Source organism: Manis pentadactyla, chromosome 10 (genome assembly GCF_030020395.1).
Source record: "Manis pentadactyla isolate mManPen7 chromosome 10, mManPen7.hap1, whole genome shotgun sequence".
In the NCBI taxonomy this organism is placed as follows: Eukaryota; Metazoa; Chordata; class Mammalia; order Pholidota; family Manidae; genus Manis; species Manis pentadactyla.
This window is the reverse complement of record NC_080028.1, coordinates 38,802,198-38,829,464: the sequence shown is the minus strand read 5'-3', so window position 1 is coordinate 38,829,464 and position 27,267 is coordinate 38,802,198. Positions and strand designations below refer to the sequence as shown.

The window sequence follows — 27,267 nt, the reverse complement described above, 5'->3', positions numbered from 1 at the left end:
CAAGAAGGAAGGATGGCCCCAGGCTCTTTTCTTAAGTTAGAAATGATAGAACCAAGCACCCGGCAGGGCTGCCCTGCAGCTGGGAGACTTGCCGCTCTAAGGCCTGTTCCACTGTGACCAGGCGCCGTCTGCTGGACAAAGGGGGAACTGCACCCAGGTGCTCGGGCCCCTGGCAAAGGGGGGGTTTGTGTAGTATGAGTACCTCCTTGCTGGCCCTCCAAGCCTCAGTGATTCCCAAGCTTCATGATGTGTGCCCTCCTCCAGCTGTAAGGAGACCACCACCCCTAGTCTAACCCATTAGCAAAGATGGATTGAGAACAGCAACAATTAATGAAGAGGCCCTTGCTAGAAACAGGAAAGGTCATCTCTCCCGCGTGTCCTAAACACCAAGGGGCCAGGGTGAAAAACCAGATCCGAGCGGAGGAGAAGCAGCCCCTTCAGACTCCATAGCTAGTCCTCTCCTGCCCACTGCTTTTGGTTTTTCCAGGTGGTGGAGGGGAAGTGGGGAGAGAAGGCAAGACTTGCCCCTCCCTACTGGAGAAGCAATGTGATGGAGGAAAAAAAGAATCTCTGAAGTGTAAGGTTCCACTTCTGCCATCCCTACTGTGTTTCCTCAGGCAAGTCCTCGCCCCTCTGAGGACCTCAGCCTGTCCACCTGTACACATATAACAGGGAGAACACCCAGAATTTCAGTGAGCTGGAGACAGTGTGCATGAAGATGCTCAGTGGACCCCCACCAGTGAACAGCAAACACAGCCGGCCTGGTCTCCCTTCTTTATTGATCTCTGGCTATAGCAGGGTTCTGGGAGACCAAGGGCAGAGGTGAGTCACATGCGTCTCTGCCCCACTCGGGGTGGGGTAGGAGGGACAAGTATCAGGTGGCTGGTCTAAGAGACCATGGATATGGACTTCACACAAACAGGGCCCACTGTACAAATGTGTGGTTGGCTATTTACAAGAAAGGAAGGCAGTCACCTGGACTTGGGCCTTGCCGGAGCCAGGGTAGGCGGGGCCAGAGGAGCCTGAAGAGAGGAAGGGCCTGGCTGGCATCTCTTAGAGGACAGGACAGCAGCAGCCCTGAGCCCCTCCCCATCTGTCTTCTACACACCACGCCCACCTTGTCCCCCACAAGTGAGGGGCCTTTTGGTGCCTGCAGCTGGGCCAGGGCTGGGGAGAGGGGAGGGACCCTCTGTTAGCAACACAGGATTACTGGCTTACATCTCATCCTCCCCATGCACCCCAGACCCCAACCCCAGTAGTCTGTCCTGCCTGTGCTGATGCATCCTGAAGGTGCTTGGCTGGGGGGACCTCACAGCACTTTACAGACACTGGTCAGATGGCAGCCTCCCAGCCCCAGAGGAGAGGAAGGAGGCAGAGGCTCAGGAGCAGCCGAGCAGGTGACAAGCCCCAGGAGCCTAGACCAATCCCAAATTCTTGACGACCCCAGGAAAGGCCTCCTCTCAGCCCCTGGTCCCAGCGGCTCCTCTCTTCCCCATGGTCATTTCAGAATGGAAGAGGGAAGGTTGCAGGGGCATCAGACTGAGGATGGGGCTGAAGCAGGTCTGGGGTAAAGAGGATGTCCCCCACATTCCAGGCCCTAGAAAGGTACCATGCCCTGAAGGAGCCACTCCCCTCTTCAAACACAGGGCTCTGAAACCCCCAGCTTTTTATCCTATTCCAGCCCCTCCCAGGGGAGGAAAGGGGGACCCAGACCTGCCAGCTAAGATCTGGGGTGGGGGGCTGAGGGAACCCCCAAAATGTATTGCTTAGAAACTTGGAGGCAAAAAGGATGGGGGAGGGCCCAGGGGGCTGGCATCTCCCACCCTCCCCCATGCCCCTCCCAGTCAGCCATCTGGCCATGCTGGGAGTCCAGAGGCAGGGGAGTGGGCACAGTGACCACTGGGAGCCTGAAGTTCCCCAGTCTTGCTGCCGGGAGATTAAAGCATGCCCCAATGGGTGTCCCCCAACCCCACAATCTCTGGCATTTGGCTTTCGGGTGGGTTGTGTATTCCTCAGCCTCCATGCGCCCTTGGCAAATGGAGTAACTGGTCCCGATGGATGGTGCTGATGACATAGAACATTCTGGACTCAGTGAGGACCTGCAGAAAGAGGAAGAAGCCACAGTGGTCTGTTCTTTGCCTGTATCTCTGACATGACTTACCTTTTCCAAGTCCCACCAGATCCCCACTCAGTCCCACATATAGTTGTACAAAAAGGCCTAGCAGAAGGGTGCCCGACCAGGGGTGTGAACGGGGGCTGCAGTTGAAGTCATGCCCGACTGACCTCACAGAGTCTTGTGCCCTGGCTGGTCACTTTTCCCAAACCTCCCAAAGGTGTTCCCCAGGCCGGGCAGCCTTGCTCAGACCGCGCCCTGTCCGGAGGAGCTACCTCCTTCCTGCCCGCAGGGCTGGGATGGGAGGGCCGTGTGGAAGGATTTCCCCACTCCCGCCTCACACCCTCGCCCAGTTCTGTGTTCACTTCCTCCATTTTCCTGCCTGGAAAGGTAGGGAGAACCTCACACTCTGAACCCCGGAAGTGACTCCTGGTAGACGCCGTGTGAGTCACCCAGCTCTCCCTCCTCCCCGCAGAACCTCAAGGCCTCCGGGCTCCAGCAGACAGGCTCACCCGGGCCAGCCCCAGGCTAGTCCAGATTCCCATTCTGGTTGTGCTCATCTTCGGCGGGGGAGGGCGGGGTCTCTTCCTCACAGGGGGGCAGCTCGTCAACGGACATCTGGTTGGTGATGCCTGCAGGGGTGCGTGAAGCAAGTCGGGGCCAGAAGAAGTCTCTTTCCCCAGAGTCCCAGGAGTACATGGAGAGAAGTAAGGGGTTCTCATGCATCCTCCTGCCTTCAAACTGAGCTGCCTTCACCCCAGGCCCACTTGGGGAGAGCCTCTCTAACCTTTCTAAGAAATTCACAACTCTCACCTCCCACCTAAATGAAGAGATTTCCCAGCCAGACCATCCAAATCCACAGGGACACCATTTACATTGTGCATGGGTCTCCTGGGTTGCGGAGTACAGCCGTTCCTACCCTCTCTCTGGTCCTCATTCTAGAACAGTCCAGGGCAATCAGCTAGTTAGTCTTCCCTGTGATCTAACTTTAGTCTGCTGAGCTCCATTCCCAAGCCTAGGAGTCACACAAGGGTTGCTCCAGGCTTCAGGGAAACTGGCCTGTCACTGCTCCATTAGCCACCCTCCCCGAAGGCCTCATCCCCCAGGACGGCACCCACCACTTGCTGCCCGTTCCTTCCACTTCTGCTTGTTCTCCTGAATGTATTTGGTCCAGGTAGAGCGGAAGCTGACCACGTCGGGGTTGGGATCTCCCACTTCCACATCCAGAGAAGGCTGGCGCCACTGGAAGCTAGAAGCAGACCCCCACCCCAGCTCCAGAAGTGAGGCCCAGCCCACTTCAGAACGGCCTTCACAGCCCTCAGAGCAGAGGGGATGGAAGAGCAGGACAGGCATAGGGAGTGTCACCCTTCTCTTTTCCCTCTGCTTGGTACCACATGTCCCCGTCCCTCTCCCCCAATCCCACCACTCCCTCTCCACACCTTCCCTCCTACTAGAAGGAAGGTACACACAAGATTAGCAGAAAGGCAACAAAGATAGAGCTAATGGAAAAGACAAAAACATGGTCGGGGGGAACACAGCATAAGTCCCATCCTCCCGCCCGTGTGTATGACACGCAGCAGAGGGGCTCCCAAGCTTGGGGTTACCTGCTTCCCCTCACCCTAACCAGCTGCCCCCCACCCTATGAGTTGGTCCTCTCTGTGGGTGTCCAGCTTCCCTCCCGCAGAACCAGGAGACCTGGCTACCCCAGCCACCCTCACCTAGGCTGGTTTTTCGACTTGGAGTCCTCATCTGCCAGAGGCTGGACGCTCTTCTCAGCCACATCAGTCAGCACAGAGAACGTAGGTTCCACAATGAAGTCAATGAACCCTGCAGTGACGGGGGTAACAGTGGAGAGGTCTTACCTGAAGGGCAGGGCAGAGGACATGGCTGGCTTGGCTGTGACCATGGCTGCCTGTAAAACGGGAACTGGAAAAAGAGAAGTTCCCAGTGGCGGCAGCCTTGCTGACCCACAGAACACCTGCCCACCAGGACTTCCTGCTCTGGCACAGCAGGTTTGCCTCTATGGGAAGAATGCTCTTGAGGGGCAGGGACTTGGAGCAGGCCCAGAAAGCACCCTTTGCCCTTCCCAACCCTCTTTTCCCTGGGAAAAGGACACTCACCAATCTGGGACTGTGCCACGAGCGTGGAAGTGCGATCACACAGCGGAGAAAAGGGCAGGCCCAGCTCTGCCTCCTTGTCACCCTGGGGAGAAGATGGTGGGACAGCTGGAGGGGAGACCTCAGACTACCAGATCCGGGCGCAGCTGGGGGCAACAGGGGGTCATCATGGGAGAAGAGGAATTTCTGTGCCTTTGACCCAGAAATGGGTGATAAGCAAATGAACGCAACTGTCGGCAACTGTTAAGCTTTTAGGATAAGGAGATGTTATCCCGTGGGTCTGGGATCAGGTCAGAAGCTGCCGGTAGCCAAATGAAGATCTGGAGTCAGAGCAGGGAACACGGAGAACAAAGGAAAGGGAAGGCCCCACAGCCTCCTACCTGGCGAAAGAATTCCTCCATGAGGGCCTTGGTCCAGCGGCTGTGAACCGACCACTGCTTGGTGGGGTGGCTGATGTCAGCAGCATGGAGCAGTAGAGACAGGGCCTTGGACTTGTCAATCCTGGTCGGGGCAGGAGGCAAGGGAAGGGAGACTAATCCTTTAGGAAAAGGAAACCTCGACTGTTCCTCATTTCCCATCACATGCCCCTCTCATATCCTTTCCATAAGTGCAAATACCCTCTGAGAACACACACACTTCTATACGTACAGGAAGCAGCCCATCTTTAGACTCAGATGGCCTGGGTTCAAATCCCCACTGTATGTATCACACTTGCTGTGAGACACGGAACAAGTTACTTAAAATTTCCGTATTTCACTTTCCTCAGTCCTAAGTGGGAATAATAACAGGATCTGCCACACAGAGCTGTTCTGAGAATTAAATGACATACAACATATAAGTATTTAGAAGAGTGTCCAGCACATAATAAACACTCAGTAGATGTTATCTACCATTATTGTTCCCCAACAATGACATGCTCTGACACTGCACACCATCCCACACATAGACACCACACATTAACACACATCTTCAGGATACACACAGTCCGTCCTCTCTTATACACATCTATAAACTCCCACCCACTTTTAAAGAACATTAGGTGTAATTATGGCATCTGTCCTGTACCTTTTTTCCTTTAACCCTACATGACACCCTCAATAGCCCTGTTAGAATAGGAACTGGTGGGGGCAGGCTCTTGGGGGCAGAGGCAGAGCATCTTCACATTTCATAGACAAGGAAACAAATCCAGAGGGTTGACTGATCTTCCCAACATTCCAGAAGAGGCCTGTCCTATAGGTGCCATGAGAACGCTCCTCTCAGACTCCCCACCTAGAGTGTCCTCCGGTAGACCAGCTGCCTGACCTGTACAGAAACCCAGGGCCATGTGCACATACATGTCACACTCATGCATACAGAGATACATTCAGACGCCTGGAACCAGGTGAATCCTTGCCATGCCAGTTACCCATGTGTACCCCCCCAGTTCGCAGAGGCCTCCCTCTGGCCCAGCCCCAGCCACACCCCACCAGGTGCCACCTCTCCAGCTGCTGCAAGGCCGTCTTCATGGACTTCACTTGCTGGAAGTGGCAGGACATATCTGTGGCCAACACCATCTCAATGACCAGGGCCCGCAGCTCTCTGAAGGGACAGACAGAGAAGTGATCAGCCCCCACAGCACTGCTAGGAGGTCCTAGAGGCAGGAAGAGTCCCGTAGGGATGCCCACGCCTGGCTTCTGCTCACACAAACTCATCCTTGGCGAGGTTGATGAAAATGTTCATCTCATCATCCTGCATCATTCGGAAAACAGAGCTGAGGTGGTGATTCTCCAGCACCGAGCGGTCATTGTACAGGATGGCACATTCTGACCTACAAAGCCAAAGCCCATCATACCCAGTCCCCTGTAAGTGGAGACTCTGGCAGTGTCCCCCACATCCATCAGCCCCGCCTGCCCCTGCCATGTCCCTGCCCCTCACTTGGTCTGGATGTGGAAACTGTTGGTAGTGCCTGTGTGCTCATAGTCGTGGATGGCTGCAGCAAAGATGATGGCCAAGACCTCAATCTCCGACAGGCAATGCTAGGAGGAGACAGCGGATGAGGGCTTGACCCCTCCAGTAACAGCCCAAAGCCCTCCACACGCAGGCCAGACCACCCAGCACATCCCTTCCATTCTTCAAGGCCAGCTCTTGGGCTAATGCAGCCAGGTTTCTCAGCTCCTGGAATGGCCAAGGACCTTCCTCCATCCCAACCAGCAACATTCCCATCACCTCCCAGCATACATCCCCAGCACTGCCCATGAAGTTATGGTCCACCTGGGAATTCTTTAGAGTGAGTAAGTCCCCTTTGACTCTGTAAAGACTTTGGGATGCCAAAAGAGAGGAACCAAAGACAGAAAGGAGAAACAAGAGTATAGTCTAGACTTCCCAGTTCTGCAGCCATAAGAGCCCGAATCACAGAAGAGTGAGCCCCAGGGCACCTACCACCATCCCCGTGCGGAGCAAGAAGCAATGGACTGTCTGCGTAACATCAGCTGCATGGATCTGGTTGTGGTAAGGGTTCTTATACTTCCCATAGCCTGTCTCCAAAGCATCCAGGAAAGTCATCAAAAACACAGTGGGAATCTGCAGTAGGAAAGGAAAAAATTGAAATACATGGAGGCTCTGCAGCAATGGCAGGCGGCCCAGGACTGAAACCAGCAATGCCGTCTTTCTGTAGAAGGCAGCATGGCAGAGGGAGAGAGCACTGGCTCTGCAGTCAGGTGAACCTGGGCTCACATCCTGATCATACCACCTACCGGCTGTGTGACCTTGGACAAGTCATGTGCCTCCTTAGGCCTCAGCCTCTTAACTGAAGAATGAAGATAATACACCTAACTCGAATTTAATGAGATAAGTATAAGGCACTAAGCAAATGCTCTCTAAAGAGTAGCTATAATTATTATTACTTTCCTGGGGATTTTTAAGGAAAGAAAAGAAAGCTTGCCTCCTTCCTTCTAGCCATCCCACCCACCCCCAATCCAATGCCATGAAGAGGGACTCAGAAGCAGGGGAAGGAATAGGATGACCAAGAGGGGACCCTTCCAGCCAGATGTGGATCACCCCGACAAGCAGCCTACCCTGCCCTCTCCAACCCCAAAAACAAGCACCAGGAGCCAGAGCTCTGTCCGGGTACTCTCTCTCAGTTCTGTCTCTGTGTCTGCATATGACCTTGGGGTATGTCTGCCTCCTTCAAAGGCTCAAGGCAACCAGAGGGCAGGGCTAGTGTCTGGACCTGTCCCTGCATCTCCTGAGGCCGGGAGCAGAGTGAGGCTCAGGACTTGGGGAAGCCTCTGCAGAAATAATAATGACAAGACTCGGAATGTGCCACTAGTCAGTCAGACCCTAACATCCCCCACCCCCCACCCCAAGGGCTGTGCCCCAAATTCAGGGAATTTTAAAGGACTGTTTCCATGACAACTGCCCTTGATTTTTGCGTTGCCATGGCGTCGCTGCAGGGAAGGGAAGGGAAGGGGAGGGGCAAGGGAGGGGCCGGGTGCCCAGGAACGGAATGTGGAGCTTGAGAAAGGCAGCATCAACTTGGGTCTCTACCTGGAGGGATCACTAAAGCTGTAAGTGCCCTCTGTCCCTGACTGCCTTGGACCGAGGCGGATTGGGGCTCGGAGAAACCCAGTAAGGCAGCTACTCCTGGGGTCCCCCAAATCCAGTCCTTCCTCCCAAGTAAGGAAGATGAGTTTAGGAGAAGCTGGTATCTGGAGTACGTCTGAGACCCAGTTTGGAGAAACAGGAGCTGAGAAACTTAGGAAAAAGAGGACCCTGCTGTTTCCTCATCTTGGAGAAGGCCAGTTTGGAGGGAAAAAAGTGAAACTGCTGAAGGACAGGCCTCAGGAAGGCACTGAAGAAAATCCCAACTGAGCATCTCAGGAAAGTTCTTGAAACCCTCTTGGGAGTTGTTGTAAAAGGAGGAGTCAAGGGTCTAGTAGAGGCTCCCATGCACCACAGACTATTACAGTACATGGAGGTGGAGGAGGGCTGGACGATCTTCCAAAGCCCTCTGGGAGGTGCCCCTGCCACAACTCAGAACACTGGCGTTTTCCTCTGTGCTAATGTATACTGCCCACCCCCACCTAAGTGCTGAGCAAATACCCCTTCTATCCATTCTTCAACCCCCTCGCCCTCCACTTCCAAGTGTGGTTTCTCTACGTGAAAGTCGTTTTTTCCAGCCCCAATTCCCAAAAGATGCTCCCTCCTGGCACAGAATCTGGAGAGGACTTTAATCCTATATTCTTCCTGGCCAGCCAAGCTGAAGGGCAAATGGAGTTCACACACCCTCCCTCCCTTCATCCAGGCCTATCCAGCCTTGCCAAAAGCTGATCCTCTCCATAAAATTCTTTGGACAAAACTAGACCTGTGGGGACGAGGGGGCAGGGGAGCAGCCAATTTTATCCCATTCCCCCTACACCCAACCCCAGGAAACAAATGCAACAACTCTAGTCCCAAGGGCACTGCTGTCAGCATCTGCACCCATGGCCTCTGGTGTCCCCAGGCAGGAGGCAGCGCTGCTTAAACAGGAAGGTGAATTTCAGGCCAGGCTGGAGAGGACAGTTAGGGGAAGGAAGTAAAGGGGAAGAGAACAGCTCCTAGGCCAGATGGCTGCAGACCTAGACTCTTCCCCTAGGAAGCAACAGAGGAAGTGAGAGGCCAGGACTGCAGCAAGTGAAAGATAGGCTAGCCGGGGATGGGCCCAGGGGACTTCCCTGGCAGTGAGGCTGAGAGGGAGTCTGTGGATCTACTTATTGGGGGGGTTTTCAGGATAGGAGTGCTGGAGTGGCGAATCCTGCCCACAGGCAGGGGTAGGATGCTGCCCAACCTTAAAGCGGCTGATGAGGGTATGCCGAGTCAGCAACTCAAAAACAATAGTCCTCAGTGCATGGTCATCTGCTGCCCGGTTCAAGGAAAAAACATCAAAGCACCAGAGGTCCAGGTTCTGTGGAGAAACAATAGACTAGGCAGGCAGAACCCCAAGTGAAACATCCTAGCAGCAGCAAGGGTTGTAGTTAGAATTCCAGGCAGACTTCCCAATTAGTACAAAGACTCGGGAAGCAGGTGGCCTCTTTCCTCCCAGATCTCTCAGTATGGGAGAGACAAGAAGGCAGGAGTCTGCCTCTGGAGTGGACAAAAGTTGCTTTGAGGAAGACGGAAGTGACATGTTAAAAGAAAAGGCAAAAATTACCCCATAAAAAGTCTGAAAATCTCAGTAACTATTCCATCCCCCAACCTCCTCCTCTTTCCTTAAAACCCAGGGATCACCTTGAGACACTTGAGGACAGCAGTGGAATAGGTGGGTCCCACAGAGGTGTACGTTCTCCGGAACATCCTAGGGGAGAATGAAAGAATCTCTTGTATGATGGTCTTGGGGGTGGGGTCTGATCAGGTGGGGCTGTGGGGACGGCCTGTGGGGACGTGGGACCATCCTGCTGGTGGTATGGTAGGGTCCTGGAAGACCCGGGTAACTGGGAATGAAGTACCCAACTAGGGGCAGAGGGAGGCTGAGCATGGGCAAGCCTCACCGCTCCACGAAGATCCCGGCCTGCACAGCATGCACAATGCTCCGGAACTTGGGCTTCTCCTCTGCTCGGCGGCCTTTGGCCCGGGCCTGCTGGGTGAAGGTGGAGGCCAGCCAATCCCGCACCTCAGAAGGCACAGCATCTGACCGCAGTTCCTGCAGTTCATCCTCCGTGTCCAAGATTTGCCTGAGGACCCAGAAGGGAGTCACAGAGGAAAGACAGCGGGTGCTTGCACAACCCAGAGGCCCTGGGCCCAGCCACACCCAACAGCTCAGTGCCACTGCACCAGGTCTCTCCCATAGCTGACCCTCTTTCCTTTCTCTCGCTATGCCTCCTTTTGATTTGTTTCTCTATCTGATGTCTCCAATAATAAAATAGGTCACTATGTGAGGCAGCGAGCATCCCAGCTCTGGAAGTGTTCCAGCAGACAATGGAATGGATACCGCTTGTCAGGGATGCCACAGCCCAGCAGCACTGGCCAGCAGAAATAAAGTACAAGCCATATATAAGGAATCTTAAGTTTTCTAGAGCCACATTAAAAAGGGGGAAAAAAACAGGTAAAATTCATCTTAATGATAAATTTCATTAACCTAATACACCCAAAATATTATTTCAATGTGAAATCAACATAAAATATAGAGATATTTTACATTCTTTTTTCTAAATCTTTGAAATCCAGCATGCATTTCACATATACAGACACCTCCCAATTCACACTTGCCACGTTCCAAGCACTCAATGGCCACGTGTAACCAATGGCTTCGACATTGGGGAGCAGAGGCCTGGAGGGATTCCACGCTGGGAAGACAAGCTTTAAGGGCCCATCCACCTCTGAAATTCTTCTCTCCTTCTTGATATCTGTGTCTGTCTCTTGTATCTCTGCAACTCTACGCCCATTCTTCTGCCTCTTTATCTCTGCCGACATTTCCACCTATAGCTCTTTGTACCTGCCCCTCTTGCTCTCCCTTCCCGCTCAGGCCCTACATCTTTATCTCCAGTCGTTGTCTTACTCCCATCCCCAGGATCCCTGTGACTGACTGGTGTCTCTGTCCTGGGCGTCGGTCTCTTCCCGGGCCCAGCGCCCCTGCTCTCACCGTGTCTCGTCTATGTAGACAGCCTCCAGCAGAGATGCCGTGTACTCCAGGTTTTTCTTCAGCTCCTCAATGTTTACCTCGCCATTCTCCAACTGCTTCACCATGTAGCGCAGCCTGTGGGGGGCAGATCCTGCTTAGGGGCCACTCTCTTGTCATAAGAATAGGATACCCTCTAATGGGGTGCATTTTACAGAAACAGCTTCAGTCTTCCATAAATCATTCATCTTTCTAACAGTAACAGCAGCTAAGGTTTTTCATCCCAGGCTATTGCCACTGCCTGTATTAAGTTTACCTTCAAAGATTAATCCTAGGCTTTTCCTGACCCCATCATCCCCACCCTGACCGTGTTTCCTGAAAATTCTTGTTTAGACTGCCAGGCCCAGCAGAATTAGGCCGGTACAAGCCCTGGGGTGACATTTGTGGGATGATCTGTTTCATGTCCAAATAACCAAAGCTGAAACTGCTTACTTATTTCCCCCAAGAGAGAGGGTTTGGGGTCAGCATCAATCAGAAGGGCCCCAGGGCTCTCATGTCTCTTGGTCAAGGAGGAGTGGGGCAGGTGCATATTCACAGCCCTTCTGTCCCTGGCAAGGATGGAGAAGATGCAGAACAAAGACCAATCTGAATGCTTTTGCCTGGCCTCACTCCATCCAGGCAAAGTTAATGGATTATGATTCCAGAATCCATCAACCAGGACAAAGCAGGATTAACCCCTGCCTCCCCAGTGCCATGCCACAGAGAATCTCTGGCCTAGGGTAGCTGTGCCCATCCCCTTCCTCTGCCCCACAGAAGCTTCCCCAAGAGCCAAAGTGGAACAGGTAGGGACAGGGGTCTCACTCACAGGCTGCTTTGACTACAGGGACAATCCCTCATATCCTACACTCAAGAATTCTGGGGGTCAGTGATTAACTGGGAGGCTTCTGAGAAGTCTGGCAAGTCTAGCCCAGGCAGTCACAAAGCAAACAAAGCTGTCTTTAGATGGTGATTTTAAAGTAAGCAATTCAACATTCTCCCCTCACTCCTTCCCCAGCCCTGCTGCACCCCACCTAACACCAAAACCAGGGTGAAGTGGTGGCCATCACGATTCCCCACTGAGAGGGGCTTCGGAGACCCAAGGTCACCCTATGAGTCAGGGAGGAGAGAATGAGTCAGGGATGAAGAGGCTGAAATTAGCATCAGTTCCCAGGGATGCCGGGGGAGGGAGAACAATGGCATTCCTGAACAGAAGCAGCTCTAGAATCCTGGGGTCTCGGCAGCTTTGGAATAGGGGTGCCCAAAATAGCCCCAGGAAGCGTCACAGGTCAACTCTCACCTCAGGGCCAGCAGTCCTGGCTGAAGACATGTCTGAGTGCAAACGGGAGAGAAAGGAAAGGGGGAATGGGAAGGGAAAGTGTTGGAGGGGCACCACAGCCTCTTCAGTGGGCTGTCTTCAGCCCCCACTTCAGCCTTCCTGCTGCAGGTCTCCACGTGGGAACAGTGGGTTGTTTAACAAGAAAGAGGCTGGCCTCAGTAAAGCTCAGTCCCAGCTCCAGCTTCATTAGGGAAGAGGAATAGAGGCTAGACAACATAAAGGCTTTCCAGCCAGTGAGCTAGACATGAGGGACTGAGCCAGCATCTCCCCGAGTACTCACCCAGAGCTGGCACAACAAAGAGGTACGCGGCCACAAGCTGGGGCTTCCCTCTCCTGGTCACTCCATGTGGCCAGGGACACTCGAATTTGGGGACCCACAACCCAGGAAGAAAGAAAGGTTTCTGCCCATCTCTCCCCCCTACTCCCATTCCAGCCCTTAATCTCCCACCTCAGTCAGCCCTTCAGAAAACCCAAAACTCTGTCCCTAGGGGTCCATGCCCACCGCCAAAGTTTTCCAGTTTCTTTCTCAACCCATCTCTGGAAACACACATCCCAGCACAGGCTCCTAAAGTGAACAGCTGAGCCCACGGGTGCTCATTTGCATATATTGGCACAATCACTAACAATGCTGCCAGCTCTACATTTTTAAAAGTGCTTTCTCCTACTTTATCTCATTTTATCCTCACAATGGGCCTAGAGGGAGGGAAGGAGGTGGGAAGGAATTGCTACCCATCTTTTCAATGCAGAAACCAAGGCTCCCAGCATAGGTCAGGGAGGCAGGATTCAATCTTACCACTTACAGGCTCTGAGCCCTTGGGTAAGTCACTAATTCTTAATCAGTATCTATCAAAATGTGGCCTGTAGACCACTGGCATCAGAATCACCTGGCATACTTGTGAAAAACTGAGATGCTACTGAACACCTACTGAACCAGAATTTCTGAGGGTATGGTCCAGGGATCTGCATTTATAACAAACCTCTCAGATGACTCTCATGCACTTAAGAACTTCAGTGTTAGAGCCTTGATTCCTTCATCTGTAAAATCGAGAGGAGGATGACAAACCACCTGGGAAGGACTGTTGAGAAGAGGATTCAGTGATGTGACATATGCAAAGGCCTGGTGCATACAGTCGGTCTTTGCACATTTGATTTGAATCAGAATTCACTGACAAGCACCTTGCTGGCCCTACCTAGATCACGCCCTTCAAATCAACAAGTGCCTGCCTTCTCCATCCCAAGTCCAGGAAAGAAGAAGGCTGGTAATTCGGAAGCCACCCACCAGGAAATGGAAGAATGGTAACGGCCACGATGTCTCCTTTATAATTACAAACCACATTTGAGCCTCACAATCATCTTATGAGGTAGGTTAAGTGACTTATCCAAGGTGACACAACCTGTCAGTCTCAGTCAGGTCAGTAAGCTTACGACTCCCACTACTGGAGCCTAACTGCCCCAGCTACCAAGGTGTGGGGCAGAAGGAGCTCGGTGGCAGAATCCACTTGGCAGGAGGCCGGAACCCATGCATCACAGCTGCGATAGCCGCAGTCATCCTCCCTCAGGAAGCTTGGTGTCTGCCAGCCCACAGCAGACCGTGAGCTTCCTGATGGCACTGACAGTGACTTGTTTATCCTGGCTGCTGTACTCAGAGCACACAGTACATGCTCATTAAGAAATGTTCATTCTTAACATTAAGAAATGTTCACAGTAAACATTCACTAAGAAAATAAGAAGGAAATGGAGCAGATTAATCCAGTGGGGGGCTATCTGCCAGAGCTCACAATGGAGATCTCTGAGCCAGGGTTTCTGAAACTAATGGAGAGCCTGGGAGAAGAGTGAGGTTGTTGCTGGCCTTCCACACACACTCCCCTCCAACCCCCTCCTGCCTCCACCTCTAGATCTTGTCCAGGAGCTCTTTTATAGCTCCCATTAAAATTGGAACCGAACATGATCCAGATACCAGAAGGTGAGGGGAGGAAGGGAAAGAAAGATTGAAGGATAAAGTTGACAAATGGGGATTCAAGGAAGGGGACCTGGACTCGGGCAGCAGGAAGGCTCCGGTGCTGAACTTCACCTTCCTGAAGTTCTGTAGCTCCCCTATACACCCACTTTCTGGCCTGGCAGCAGACTCTTTGATTCTAAAGTCCTTGAGAATTAGGATCTCCCAGACACAAGTCATCTCACCATTCTTCTGCAGCAAATCCTACCTCCCCACCTATGTCAGTTTCAATCCACCCCTCTGGTTCAGTTCACAGAGAATCTGGCCAGGGAATGGTCTCTTTCCCTGCAGAACAGGATGCCCTCACCTGTTCAGTTGTCATCCAAAGCTAAGGAAAACTGGAAGCCTCACCAACAGTCCTTCAGCCTCCACCACAGGCCTGTCTCCAAACCACTACTTCTCTAGTCAGGGAGGAGGGTAGTTTTGGATCTTCAGCCCCTGCACCCAGAAAAGCCTCTGATCCTGACCCCTAGGAGGCCCCAGTCTCTCCCAGCTCTCAGCAGCCAGATGGAAGAGAAGGCTCCAGGCAGGAATGATCCCAACACCCAGAAGAGCTCAGCCTCCCCTACCAACCAGTTCATATTTTTTGGATCACCACATGGCTGATGACCTGGCCACTTCCCAAGCCCCCTCCCAGTACTTTCAGCACCCACACTCCCAGAACGATCACTGCAAGTAGGGGCTTAGGACAGGGCGGCCTCAAGCCAAGGGCCTGGGAGTTGGGAGAAGGATCCAATTTCCCTTTCGTGTTCTTAAGACCAGATAAGCAGATTTCAGAGGAATGTGAGGTTCTAAGGATGCTGGAGGTCAGAAAGGAGAGACAGGCGGGAGGAAACACCTGCCAGAGTAAAGAGGGAGCAACAGAAAGGGAGATGGAAATGGGAGAATAAGGTGAAAGGCAAGATATATGGGGTAAAAGGTACCCACACACACAACACAGGAGACTGGCAAGGCTGGATCCCTCCCGTCCATCAAACAACAACTGGTGGACCCACAGCAACCTGTCCTCCTCGCCTCTCCCTCCCTCATCCCTGGCGCCTACCTGAGGATGGGGCCCTGGAGGTGGCTCCTCCGCACAGCAACAGGGTTTGCCATGGGAATCAGTTTCCTACTTCAGAGTACCAGAATGTTGCCCCAGGGACCCCGGGCCCTTGAGGGGGATGGCTCCCTCTTGGGCCCCTGACTTCCTCCTCCAGGTCTCTGCAGAACTGGGCTACTGACCAGAGAGAACTTTGGGGAGGGGAACAGGAGGGGCCTGGTGGGAAGAAGCGGGGAGTGATGAGGCAGAGACCAGCCCACAGCAACCGGGTGAGAGGCCACGGGAAAAGTTTCACATCTGAATCAGACCGAAAACAGGAATCTGTTCTCAGAAGAATCCCAGAAAGGACAGAAATAGCACAGGCCAAACCCTTGCTCTGGGGAGGTGGGGCTCCTGTTTGGAGAGGAAGGGTTAGCTGGAGGCGCAAGGGTGCAGGGGCAAGGACCCATCCCGAATCCGTGGTGAGGAAGGAGTCTGCAGTGCGAGGGTAAGGGGCCCTGCCAACAGCCCCTCAGAGGAGCTAAGGCAGATTCAGCTCCCGCCCAGAGTCTTCTTCCAGGGCCGTTCTTCCAAATGAGCTTTAACCCACCTGAAAAGATGAATGCAAGACCAGGCCCGGAAGAGAACTAGGAACTGCAGGGGAGGGGCCTAGGGAGCAAGGGGTCCTTACCCGGAGACCCGCTCAACAGGGACGCTAGCCCCCGCCCAAGCAGTGAATGGAAGTCAAGAGGACTTGCTCAGAGAAACCAAGGGTTAGGCAAGTTACTTTAACTTCCCAGCACTGGTCTTCTCATCTGGAAAACGGGGACTGGGGGATTAACTGTGAATTAACCGGGGAGAGGTCAGTTCAGCCCAGAGGAAGAAGAGAAAAGTGACGGGATGGCCAGGAGGGGTCTGAGGACCAGGAACCCCTCTGCCGCCTCCAGCTCTGCTCCTGCTCACGTTGGGAAGGAAAAAACCAGCCTCTGCGGTGCAAAGTGGACGTGCGCATACATCCCCAGCCCGCCACCGGATTGGCTGTGCGATGACGTCACCGATACAAGCGCATAGGGGCTGCGATTGGTCAGTTGAGGGGATGGGCGGGGCTAACTCGAGAGGCAAGCTCGGGGTGAAGGCGAACGCGCCCGGGGAAGAAAATGCGGCGCGACTATCAGTCATCTCCTTAACCTAGTAGATGGGTCTGGGTTGGGAGTAACGTGGAAATGATGAAAGGAGACTAGTGGGGATGAGTATGACAGGAGGAAGGGAAAAGAGAAGAAACAGGCCAAGAGCCAGGATTTTATGACGGGAAGCCTTCCCTGCCACTCCTACCCCGCAAAAGCAGGGATAAATTAAAATACCTTGCCACTGTGTCAAAGCCTTGAAGAATTATAAACAAATGAAGTTTGAGAGCTGCTGTTTCTCAGCTCCAGTGAGTGCTGAGATAAGTGGAAGTGGGTTTCAACAGCAACCAGAGAAATGGAAGTTAATTATCTACAAGTTGTTTCTAGTGAACTCCTGGTAGCTGTGAGGCAGGGCTGTCGCAGGTTTTGGAAGAAAGGAAACCCACCCTCTGTCCATCTCATTCTCTCTGTGCCTCACCCCCCTCGCCCCAACACACACACACACACACACACACACACAGGTTAGTGTTTTTAGAGAGAAATGACTAGACCAAGAGTCAGAGACCTAGAAGTAACACCCAGGGGATGAGGAACAAATCGTTTGGCCTTTCCTGCAAACATGCTTGCTTGGAGGGATAGGGACAGCCTGGAACAGCAACAGACACCAAGCCAGGCCAGCTCCCCTCCCTCACCTGGCTCCAGGCTCTGCCACCCTAGCCAAATAGGCACTAACTTGAAAGACTGTGCACTGACTTTTCTTGGCCTAGAAAAGCTCTGCAGAATCTATCTTGTCTATCCCTCTTCTCTCTTGCCCAGCGGAACCAAAGCTGGTTGGACAAATGACTGCTTACCACCTCACCCCACATATATACATGCTGCATCATCCCAGCATACATCCCATACATGCTCATCCCAGCCTACTATTATTATTCACTGTTCCTAATAAGGAAGAATATTCATCAACCACCATCCCTTCCTGGGGAAAAAATTTCACACATACCCCTCACCCACACATATACATATGCCACACCCTACTTCTGCTGAGTCAAGGAGACTGTCTCCTGGGCATGAGGCAGGGCATAGATGCAATGACCCCAGCAGAGTCCAGACGGATTTTCCTTTAACCCATAAGTTTGGTTTAAAACAGCAAAGAACCCAGCCCTAATACCTCCCACCCTGGCCCATGTCCAGCATTCTCCACCTGTACTGAAGCAGAGGTGCTGGGATAAGGTATGAGCCAAAGACAGGAGACTCTACCTTTGGTCAGAGAAGAGGGGTGTAAGGGAGAGAGTGGGGGTCAGGGAGGGGTGGGGGGAAGGGATTCACTGGCTGATTTCAAGGCTCCAACATCTCAGAAATTGAAAAAAACAAGGAAATCATCGAAACCCAATAGAAAGAAGACATGAATTAAAATCAGGAGCCTTCTGCCTAGATGTTGTCACTATGTGTGATCTTGGACAAGACTCTGTGAGCTCTAGTTTCCTTGTCTGTAAAATGATAACATGTGCTTGACAGAATTCGCACAAGGATCAAATGAGATCATATGAGAGCTCCTGGGGAACTGTAAAGTGATTCATGATGCCACAGACCACCCACTGCCACCACTCCAGTGGTCTAGGGCTTCTCCCTGGCTCCTTATTCCACAGGGACCAGGAGGCAGTGGAAGCAGAAGCTGAGGGAATATGGATTGTGGAGCTCCAGAGACCAGGAACACCCAGACCCGACCTTACCCAAGCACTGCCAGGCCTCTTACTCCCCTTGCTATACAAGCAGCCCCAGCTCTGGCAGCTGGCTGGGCATAGCAGCAGGGGTGGTTCCAGAGATAAAAATAGCCCCCCATGGTGGCAGAACTTCAGTGCCATCTGGGAGGCTGCAGGCCACAGGTCAACATAGCAGAGGTAGTAAGAGATCTCAAGGCCCCAGACAGAGGAGCTTGGGACAGGGGTTGGAGGGGGGAGCCTGGCAGGGCCTGGGCAAGACCAGGGAATAGTGGGGGAGGAGCAGAAAACAGGAGAGTGGAGGACATGCGGGAGAGGGGCAGGGGGTACTAAGGGGGCAGGGAAGGAAGGGAATATGAAGGGTGCTGAAGAGGAGGGTCTGGGAAACACTGAGCAGAGGAGGAAGAGTTGGCCCCCACCCTTGCTTTATCTAAATGCAACTGCCCCTCTGCCTCAACCAGAAGCTGTTTCCAATAGGTGTTTCTAGCAACAGCCCAGCATAGCTCAGATTAGATGAAGAAAGGAGTAGTCTGAACAGCTTGAGCCTTAGCCCAGACTAATAAGGGCCCTGATATCCCGCTCCCAGCCTAGCACCCAACTGAGTCACCTCTCTCTCAGGCTTCAGCCCTTATGAAGGGGCAGAACTGGGAGGGGTGGGCAAAGCCAGAGGAAGGCTAATCTGAGAAGAGGCTCTCTGGACGCAGTCCAGAACTCTTTCTCTGATTCACTTGTCCACCCCTTTGCTCCCTCCCTGCACTATTTAATTCTGTTCATTAACGACCTCCACATGGACCACCCCACCAGCCCTCAAAACCACATCCCAACACATGTTCCCAACAGATGTCCTGCTGCCAGAGGATCTACCAGATTCTGAAGGTGGCCTGGGATGGGGAAGTGAGTTAGAAGCTTGGCAGGGGATTGACTGCAGGTGTCACGGGAGCAGCACTAGACTGTGGATCCGCAGGACTTGGGTCTGGCCCCAGGCCTGCCCCAACCTTACCTGCTCCCTGGGCATCAGTTTCCTCCTCTGTAACAGTCTTGTTCTCAGGTTCAGTGCCTGGGCTGGAAGCACATGGATGTGGGATGCCTGGATCTCAATTCCCCAGTTCAAGTTCATCCTTTGGGACTGGCTTATTGCTTCCCCCAATTCATCCCTAACCTGATGCTTAAAGGAGGGTGGCTTCTTCGTTGTAGGCAGGTCACATTCTAACCTTCATGAACTTTCCAGGAAGTTCTCCTGCATATCGATCTTCAATCCATCTTGCTGCAATCAAGACAACAGCAAATTTTCTTGGCATTTCAAAGAACAGACAAGAAGAAAACAGGCAAGACAAAGAAATGTTTGGGATGGGCCTGGTGCAATCTGATTTACATTTCTTTCAGATTGGAAATTGTAAAGTTATTGCTTGGTACAGAGACAGTTCAGGAAGCTTGGCAACACTGTTGGCATGTGCGTCTTTACAGCCCAGGACCCAAGAAGTTTCCAAGCAGGACAGGCATAGAGAATAAGGGTGAGGGCACCAAGTTAGATACAAGAGCTAAAATAGAAAGGGGGGAACAGGGAAGCCAAGAAATAGGAAAGAAAGAAGAAGCTTCTCTAGCTCCCAGGTCCTGCCTACCAGAGAATCACCAAGCCCCATGGAAGCCAAGTTCCCAACCTAGGTGGTGCCAACACCAGCTGGCAGCCTGATCATCCCACTGCAGCCTCCATAATTACTTGCAAATCTGATTTCTCATGGCAGCCATGGAATCCACTGACCTGAGAACTTGGTGGTATCCAACCTTCGGTACCATCTGAAGCACCACTTTCCAGCTCTTCTCCCAGCCCTGTACCCCAAGACCTCTTGCTTTATATGCCCTGGCCCTCTGCCCACCAAGCCTACTTCTCCACCAAAAGCCCATCACAGCTCCCTCAGTGGACTTCTGCCAGGTCTGGGATGCTGAAGTAAAATCCTAAACTGATGTCTTCTTCCCAGGCCCACATAGATGCAGCAGGAACTGGGGAACAGGAGTAACTGCAGCACTGGGGGATATTAGGGACAGAGGGACAAAGGCACTGGCATTTGGGACCTCCCTACATTAAAGGGGCAACTTGGTTTTCTCCTTTCCCCTTCTCAGGGGCTCTTCATCCCCCCCAGTTACTACCTGTGACCTTCTCAGTATCCCCAGGACACTGTCCCGGTTCTCCCAGAAGAGTAGGTCTTCCTCCCTCAGGGTACAATCTCATTATCTAACAACTTCCAGTCTCCCAGGTGTCTCACCTGCATCCTTCCAGACAACTTGGTTTTGCCCCTCTTCCTCTGCTGCTCTCCTGAAGAGAGTTGGAAAATAATAGCTGGTCAACTTCCCTACCTGGGAAAATCAGCCCCCTGAGATCCAAAAAGCAATTACTTGGCTTCCTGGCAAGAGGAGCTGGGAGGGTGAGCTCACTGAGAAGGCAGAAGGAAGGCCTTGTGGAATTCAGAAGTTGACGGTGGGCTTCTCAGGAGGCCTGGGTGCCTGCAGCTAACTTGGCCTGCACTTCGGCCAGCACCGCCACTAGCACACCCAGGGTGGGGGTGGGGTGGGAGGCCCCAGGGACTCTCTGACTCCAGGCCAAAGTGAGGGAGGGGTAGGAGCACTGAAGGGGAGAGTGCAAGGGAATAGGGAGAGAGGGGACATGGGACAAGAGAAAAAAGGAAAATGCAGCCTAGCAGAGAAAAAGAAACCAGAGAAAAACGGGAACGAAGGAGGAAAGGATTCAGGTAGAATTAAAGAACAGGAAAGCAGAGAGCAGAGAGAGCAGAGAAACTGGAAACGAATCTTCATGATTTCCTTAAAGGCTCAAAAGAGGGAAAGGTCAGTTTCGAGATTCCCTGCTCGTCCATCCCAGTCTGATGGGAGTGGCCAAAAAAAGAGGTGGGAGACAACCATTCATTTCACTGACCTCAGAACTACCTGGGCAGGGGCAGGTGGAAAAGGGTCTAGAGCTGACCAGACTTCTCTCCTACGGAGTCTCTCACCTGGCCTTCCAGTTGGAGAATTAGGAGATTTCCAGTCACCAACCTACTTCACCCTACTCCTGACAAAAGTGGTAAACGCAACCTCAAATGTGGGATCTCCTCTCTCAGTCTTTCCAACTAGCCTCCCGGAGCTCCTGGACAAGCAGAGTGATATTTGGGGTCTATGGGATTTTAGAGATTCTCTACAATAGGATGTGGCTGACCTCTTCGTATCATCCCAAGGCCTAGGGACTTAGGATAAATGCCAGAAGGGAATTCCTGCGATGCTCACAGAGCTCACCAATAGCAGTCCCTGGGCTACCCACACCCACCGTGTCTTAGAACTACACTTGCTCCATCTGCTTCTAATTTGATCACAGGGAAAAGAGATGATGAGGAGTAAGTCTCTCTCTTTTCTTTTGACCTCAGTGGCCCACACCCTTTGTGGAACTCAGTCCTCCAACCCCACTCAGGTTCTACTCTTTGCTCAGACACCTAGTTCACCTCCAGACAATCATTCTTCAACAAGACTTTCCAAATTACATCCCAGCACCAGAAATCAAATCTGTTGAGTAATTCATATTCTTACCTCTTGAATCTTTATCTTTCTCCCCATTCAAGCAAATGGTCACCCATTCATTCCCATTCCCCTGCCTCTTTGCACAGCAAGCTCTCCAATGTTGAAAGAACTCTGGACTTTATCACTTAAAAACCACTTTCATATGGATGATATCAAATGAAAACCTGAGATGCAGAGAAACTACGTGACTTCAAGATCATGTAGCTGGCAATTGGGAGAGTGGGAACATGAACTCAAACTCAAGTCTCCCAATATTCCCTGTGCTCTTCCGCTATCACCCTCTGCAGCCCTAATTCCTTCCAGCCACCTATTCTGACCAGAGGCTTGTGGAAGTTCTTCCTTTGATCTGAATATGATTTCCCCTATCTCTGCACCTCTCCCCCCCTTCACCTTATTGCAGGAATTTTCCACCCACTACCATCCGGAGATGCCTCATTCAAGACAAAGCTGATGACATCTGATGGGGGAAGCAAGTATAAAACCCAGGGAGGAGAGATTCCCTTTACTATGGTTGGAAATAAAGGAGGAAGGACTGATCCAGGGAAAAAGGCACTAAAAGTCATCTCTGCCAAGGCCTGGAAGAAATGATGCTCCTTTTTCTCCAGAGGCCCAGGGAGCCACTGTTTATCCTACAATCTCCATGGCAGCTCCACAGCCATGTTCAGAGAAAGAAGGATGGCAGCACGGTTTTCAAACTGGTACAAGCACAGAAGATCATTCCATGGGACATAACAAAAGGTGGGAAAAATCAGTGAGGCACCCAGTCCAGTTCCTCTGTCTCTTCCTCCTGCCCATTCAGACTCCCCAGGATTATCATTTAAATGTGTCACAAACCCACATACAAGATCACACATATGTATTATCCCATTACCTACACACACACACACACACACACACACACACACATCTCATTCATACATAGGACAATTTCATGTATTCAGGTAAGTGCGTATCTTCCCAACATATTTATTTTCACACATGCCATTTATAAACATAAAAATAAAGAAACATCCTCATGGAGCTCTGACTCTACAAACTTCCCCCAGTACGCACATCAACCTTTACCCAGACACATCTATATAACATGTCAGTCATTCACATTTCATCCTGATACAGCTCATCCATACATCCAAATAACACTGTTCTGTATCCTCTCTGTAACTCCTTCAGTTCCAGGCACTGTCCCAAGGCCCTCAAACCCCACACCTTTTAAATATCACCCTCTCAAAAAACATCTCCCTTTCTTACATTCCCATTTCCTATTCCCAGTACTGCTGCATGCAGGAACACATGCAGAACAGAATCAGAGACAGAACTGGGCTCCATGACATATACACACATATGCATTAACAAATTCATGCATTCCTTTATTTAACAGCATTTATTGAGTGACTATTATGTTCCAGGTACCACAATCGGCTCTGATGAAACAAGATTGGGCAAAAACAATCCCCAGCTGTGTCCTTGCTCTAGCTCAGCTGTAATGACCTTGAACCACAACTTAGGATATCGAGTCTAGACCTTGGAAGTCCTGAGTGAGTACCATGTGGAGAAAGGAGAAGAGAAAAGGATTATGTCTATACTATTCCAAAGAGAGAAGTTCTGTCTGTAAAATTCCAGGAGAAACTGGAGCAGAGAGAAAAGAATGATGCTTGTACTATCTTGGGAAAGAGAGAAAGAGAGAAAGAATTCATATCTATGATTTTTCTGTGTGTATAACTCCCCGAAGGAAAAGACTGGGCAGAAACCAGAGTGGTAGAATTTTACCACTTGGTTGGGTGCAGCAAAACAAAAAACAGATGCTTTCCTTACTCTCCATTCCACCTGGAGTGGAACCAGATTACAAACTCTATAGGACCAGGAACTGTGTCCATTTTGTCCACCACTATATTCCCAGCATCCAGCACATCACCTGGGCCTCAGGAGGCCCGCAATTAATGGTTGTTGAAAGGATGAACAAGCTAAGGATAGAAAAACAATCTCTGCTCATAGTTTTTCTTGATTAACAAAAGACACAGAAAATCCCTTCTAATTCTGCTGACCCTCCCCCACACTCCTCATGGCCCTCTGGTCTCAGAGAAGGATAGGAAGGCAAGTCAAATCCTTCATCTCAGAGTTACAGATGCTGAAAATCATCCTGTTCAACACATCACCTTCAGACTGCCTGTCTCAGCCTCTTTCATGCCTCAGCTTATGCTGAGTTAGGAAAATTTTCCTGCTAGGTAGAGAGGAAATCCCAGAGTTAGAGACTTTCCAGCTCATATGCTCCAGATTCTGAATTTATCTTTGGCACAGTCCTAGTGTGGGAAACAGAATTTCTGGATGCCCTTCCCAAGAAGAAATTGTCCTGCACAATTATATTAGTATGGGTTCTGTAACCAGAGGCAAAAGCACCATGCCCAGCCTGCCTGAAGAAAATCTAGATGTCCTAGATTAGAAATTAAAGGGCATGGCAGTGGGGTAGGATATGTTAAGTAGGGGAATCAAAACCTTTATATATTTATATATTCCATCTGTCTTCATTTCCATTGGGTACCCAGTCCTCAGATAAGCATGTCTACCCCCTCTTTCCAGACTAAACAACCCTTTCCCACCCAAGCCCATTTGGGGACAGGTGGTGATTGGGGAGTGGGGGAAGAGGAGTTCCAGTTCAATTTAGAAGAAGGAATACCTTCTTTGCTCACCTCTTCAGAAACCACTCCATCCTGAACTAGAGAATTTCTCTCTCCTACCTAGAAAAATCTTAAATCCTTTTATTTCCCTTCATCTGATCAACAAAGCCTCCCCAATATTCAAACAGAGTCCAATCCCATAAGCCACCAACTGGAGACCCACCCAGATACCAAGATCTTTCTCTGCTTTGAGAAAGTGAGATTGAGAATCTACTCCTGGTGCTTAATAATACAGAGTTGGGATTTTCCTGGGTAAGTTATGACACATATCTAGTACAGACCAGAATGCTGAAGTGAGTGAAGACAGAACAATCTAACCAATAAGGTTGTGATCCTTGTCCCCCATGACCTCCTAAGAGGACATCTCAGCTAACACGCTCTGTAGGGGCAGCTGCCTCTGCTCCCTGTTTTCCCAGGTTCCAAACCTCCTGGGATCCTCTTCTCTCACCACCGAGTACTTCTCACACTAAGGGAAGAAACAGCAGTTTGCTTCCAGGAATGACTGTTAGTTAGAAAGGTGTGCCAGACAATGAAACAGGTAAAATCTGCTCTTTTTCAGGGCCCCGTTACCTGGAATGGAGGTAAGTACATGATAAGCTACCAGTGCTATGGGGAAGCACCCTGGGACACCTCAGATTCTCTTATTTACAGACCCTGAGGTCCCGTCTCTGCCTTTCAAACACTTCCTCAGCTCCCCTCTTCCCAGCTTAGTTACCATTAACAGAGCATTATTTTCTATCAAGAATCACCCAGTGCTCCTCCCAACAAAAATCAGTTCAATCCAGTTTTCCATTTCTTCATCCCAGAACTCATTCCAAGGCTGCGCTTCACAGAGCTCAGTAAATTGCATTGGCTAGAGGCAGCAAAGGAGGGGAGCTGAGAAGCACATTTAGATTCCAAGCCTTGTTGCCCACTATGCCTTGGTTCTCCCTGAGGCCTCTCCAAGCAGCTAGTGTATAAAGCACCCACCCAGTATGAAGGCGTTATCTTTTCTCCAAAGGTGAAGTATTTGAAGTGCAACACACAGTTGTAAGCTTCTGTCCACCTCTTACCCCATGTCACTCTGCCAGAACCCAGAAATGGAGAGCTTCAGTGCTCACTATTGAGGGCACTGGGGAGGAATCAGGTTTAAGGGCTGCTTCCTGCCTTTCTTCAGTAAACATCTACAGCCTTTTCCTGGACCTTTGGGAGTCATATCAGGGAGAGGCACACCTGCCCTTCTTCTCTGATTAAAAATCAACAGACTGTGGAGGTTACCTGATGGCAGCCGACTGGGAGATAAACATGGTGCATGGCTTGTCTTTGACCAAGACCCGATCCTCTTCTCGAGGAGCAGGAAGAAAAGTTCCTTTCTTCCCCTGTGACTGGAATATGGGACATCTGAGTCCTTCCTTACCCTATTTATCACTCCCCACATGCCCTAGTCCTGCAACAATAAGAAGAGATGCCTAAATCTGCTTGGAGATACTTGGAAGACCCTGTAGCAACAAAAAGGCTTGGACAGTTACCTTGCCCCTCACAATCAATCAACATTCACCACCACCTCCTCAGGTCCCATGTAGAAGCTCCACCACTACCACCACACCAGATCCCAGGAGGGAACTCGACCTCTTCTCCAGATCCCAGATGGGTCCCCCATCATTAATATGCAGATGGAGTTTCCAGGCCCCAAGAGAGATGAGCAGCTTAGGTATGGGGCTTCGCCCACCCCCATCCCCTGTAGGATGCAAGAGGCAGAAACCATGAATCCCAGCTGATACCATATGACCCACAGCTTGGCACAAGTATCCCCATGAGCTAGACCTGCAGCTGTGTGCAGTCACTCTACACACATCTCTGTGTCCCACAGACACTCATGCACACATGTGTGATGTGCCTCACATCTGCACAACCCTGCACATGAAATACATGTGAGTCAGCCTGGCACCTCCTAAATGTTGCCCATCTGCAGCCCAACACACTGTGCCAGCCTCTCCGTGCTGCGTGTGTCACCCCGGGGGGTCCACAAGCACAGGCACCTTGGTAGCTGTGCAACTCCCAGACCCACTCCAACCCGCCGGCTTGTTCCGCACATGCCTCGCACATGTGGCCTGGCCACGCGTGTCAGGACAGCTTATTTCCTCGCACCTGCCAACATGTGTACCCAGGAGAATCCACTAGCCCGTCTCCAGCTAACCTCCCCCCTTCCAAGCTCCCTAAGATCCCTTCCCCCCACTGCCCGGCCTGGGACTCACAGAGACCGAAGCTTAATCCACATCTTCTTGCTGGGGGCTGACTTCAGCTCCAGGGGTGACGGGCAATCCGGCTCCAGCATCTCGGGAGGACTGCAGGGGGACAGCTCCATGCTCAGCCTCTGTCTAAGAAACAGAGAGAGGAGACAGCACAGCGGCTCAGCCTCAGCCCGAAGCGGGAAGACCCTCATTCTCCAACCCGGTCCCTTCCCACCTGCGGCTGGCGCCGACCCGCCAGGCCGGTGTCTCTAGGTTCGGCCCAAGCTGACAGAGCTGCAGTTCCTGCGGCTCCTCCTCTCTGCTGTCCAGCCGAGCTCTGGGCTCCCAGTCCAAGCTCACCGCGCCGCCGCCGCCGCTGCCGCCACCGCCGCTACCGCCGCCGCCGCCGCCGCGCGCTGCCAGAGCCGCCTCCTTCCCGCTCTCCTCCCCCGGCCGCGCTCCCTCCCTCTGCTCCCTCCCTTCTCCTCGGCCTGCGCGCTCGTCTCTCACCCCTCGCAGCCACTCCTCCCCCTCCCAAAGGAACGACTGGAAGCCGGGGGCGCACACAACCAGAAGCGCCCAAGGACGAGCGCACGCTCCCGGGCACCCGGTGCAAGTGGCTGCGCGGCCCCGCGCGGGGGCTGTGAGTGCGTGAATACAGGGCGCGGCGCAGGCGGGGCAGGACTTCAGTGTGGGCGGCTGTGTGGGTGCCTTTGGTGTGTGTTTTGAGTTTCTGCGTATGTGCGTGTTGTTTCGTGTACATCCATGTGTGCCCAGCCGCTTGTGCGTCCC

General features: G+C 52.0%; 1 protein-coding gene across 4 annotated transcripts; it reads right to left on the bottom strand.

Annotated features, from left to right (window-relative positions):
• Nucleotides 1-760: 760 nt before the first annotated feature.
• Nucleotides 761-27,267, bottom strand: PDE1B (phosphodiesterase 1B). 4 transcript variants are annotated; one of them, XM_036915354.2, is made up of 16 exons: nucleotides 26,711-27,267; nucleotides 26,500-26,622; nucleotides 10,826-10,939; nucleotides 9,735-9,917; nucleotides 9,475-9,541; nucleotides 9,035-9,151; nucleotides 6,649-6,789; nucleotides 6,145-6,245; nucleotides 5,912-6,037; nucleotides 5,707-5,808; nucleotides 4,611-4,731; nucleotides 4,234-4,315; nucleotides 3,832-3,940; nucleotides 3,232-3,362; nucleotides 2,626-2,745; nucleotides 761-2,099 (listed from the first exon to the last, which is right to left on the bottom strand). In XM_036915354.2, exons 2-15 carry the CDS (start codon nucleotides 26,607-26,609, stop codon nucleotides 2,642-2,644), a joined length of 1,608 nt encoding a protein of 535 aa, XP_036771249.1. In that variant the 5' UTR covers nucleotides 26,610-26,622; nucleotides 26,711-27,267; the 3' UTR covers nucleotides 761-2,099; nucleotides 2,626-2,641. The 4 variants fall into 4 exon arrangements, with proteins under 4 accessions (XP_036771249.1, XP_057342712.1, XP_057342713.1 ...); XM_057486729.1 differs by lacking the exons at nucleotides 26,500-26,622; nucleotides 26,711-27,267 and adding an exon at nucleotides 24,691-24,712; XM_057486730.1 differs by lacking the exons at nucleotides 26,500-26,622; nucleotides 26,711-27,267 and adding an exon at nucleotides 15,801-15,825.

Coding starts and splice junctions, on each gene's coding strand:
- PDE1B (XM_036915354.2), bottom strand. CDS start 26,609: ATGGAGCTGTCCCCCTGCAGTCCTCCCGAGATGCTGGAGCCGGATTGC. Junction 9,542..9,734: donor GCCGGGATCTTCGTGGAGCG/GTGAGGCTTGCC, acceptor ATTCTCCCCTAG/GATGTTCCGGAGAACGTACA. Junction 9,152..9,474: donor CTGTCCTCAAGTGTCTCAAG/GTGATCCCTGGG, acceptor GTTTCTCCACAG/AACCTGGACCTCTGGTGCTT.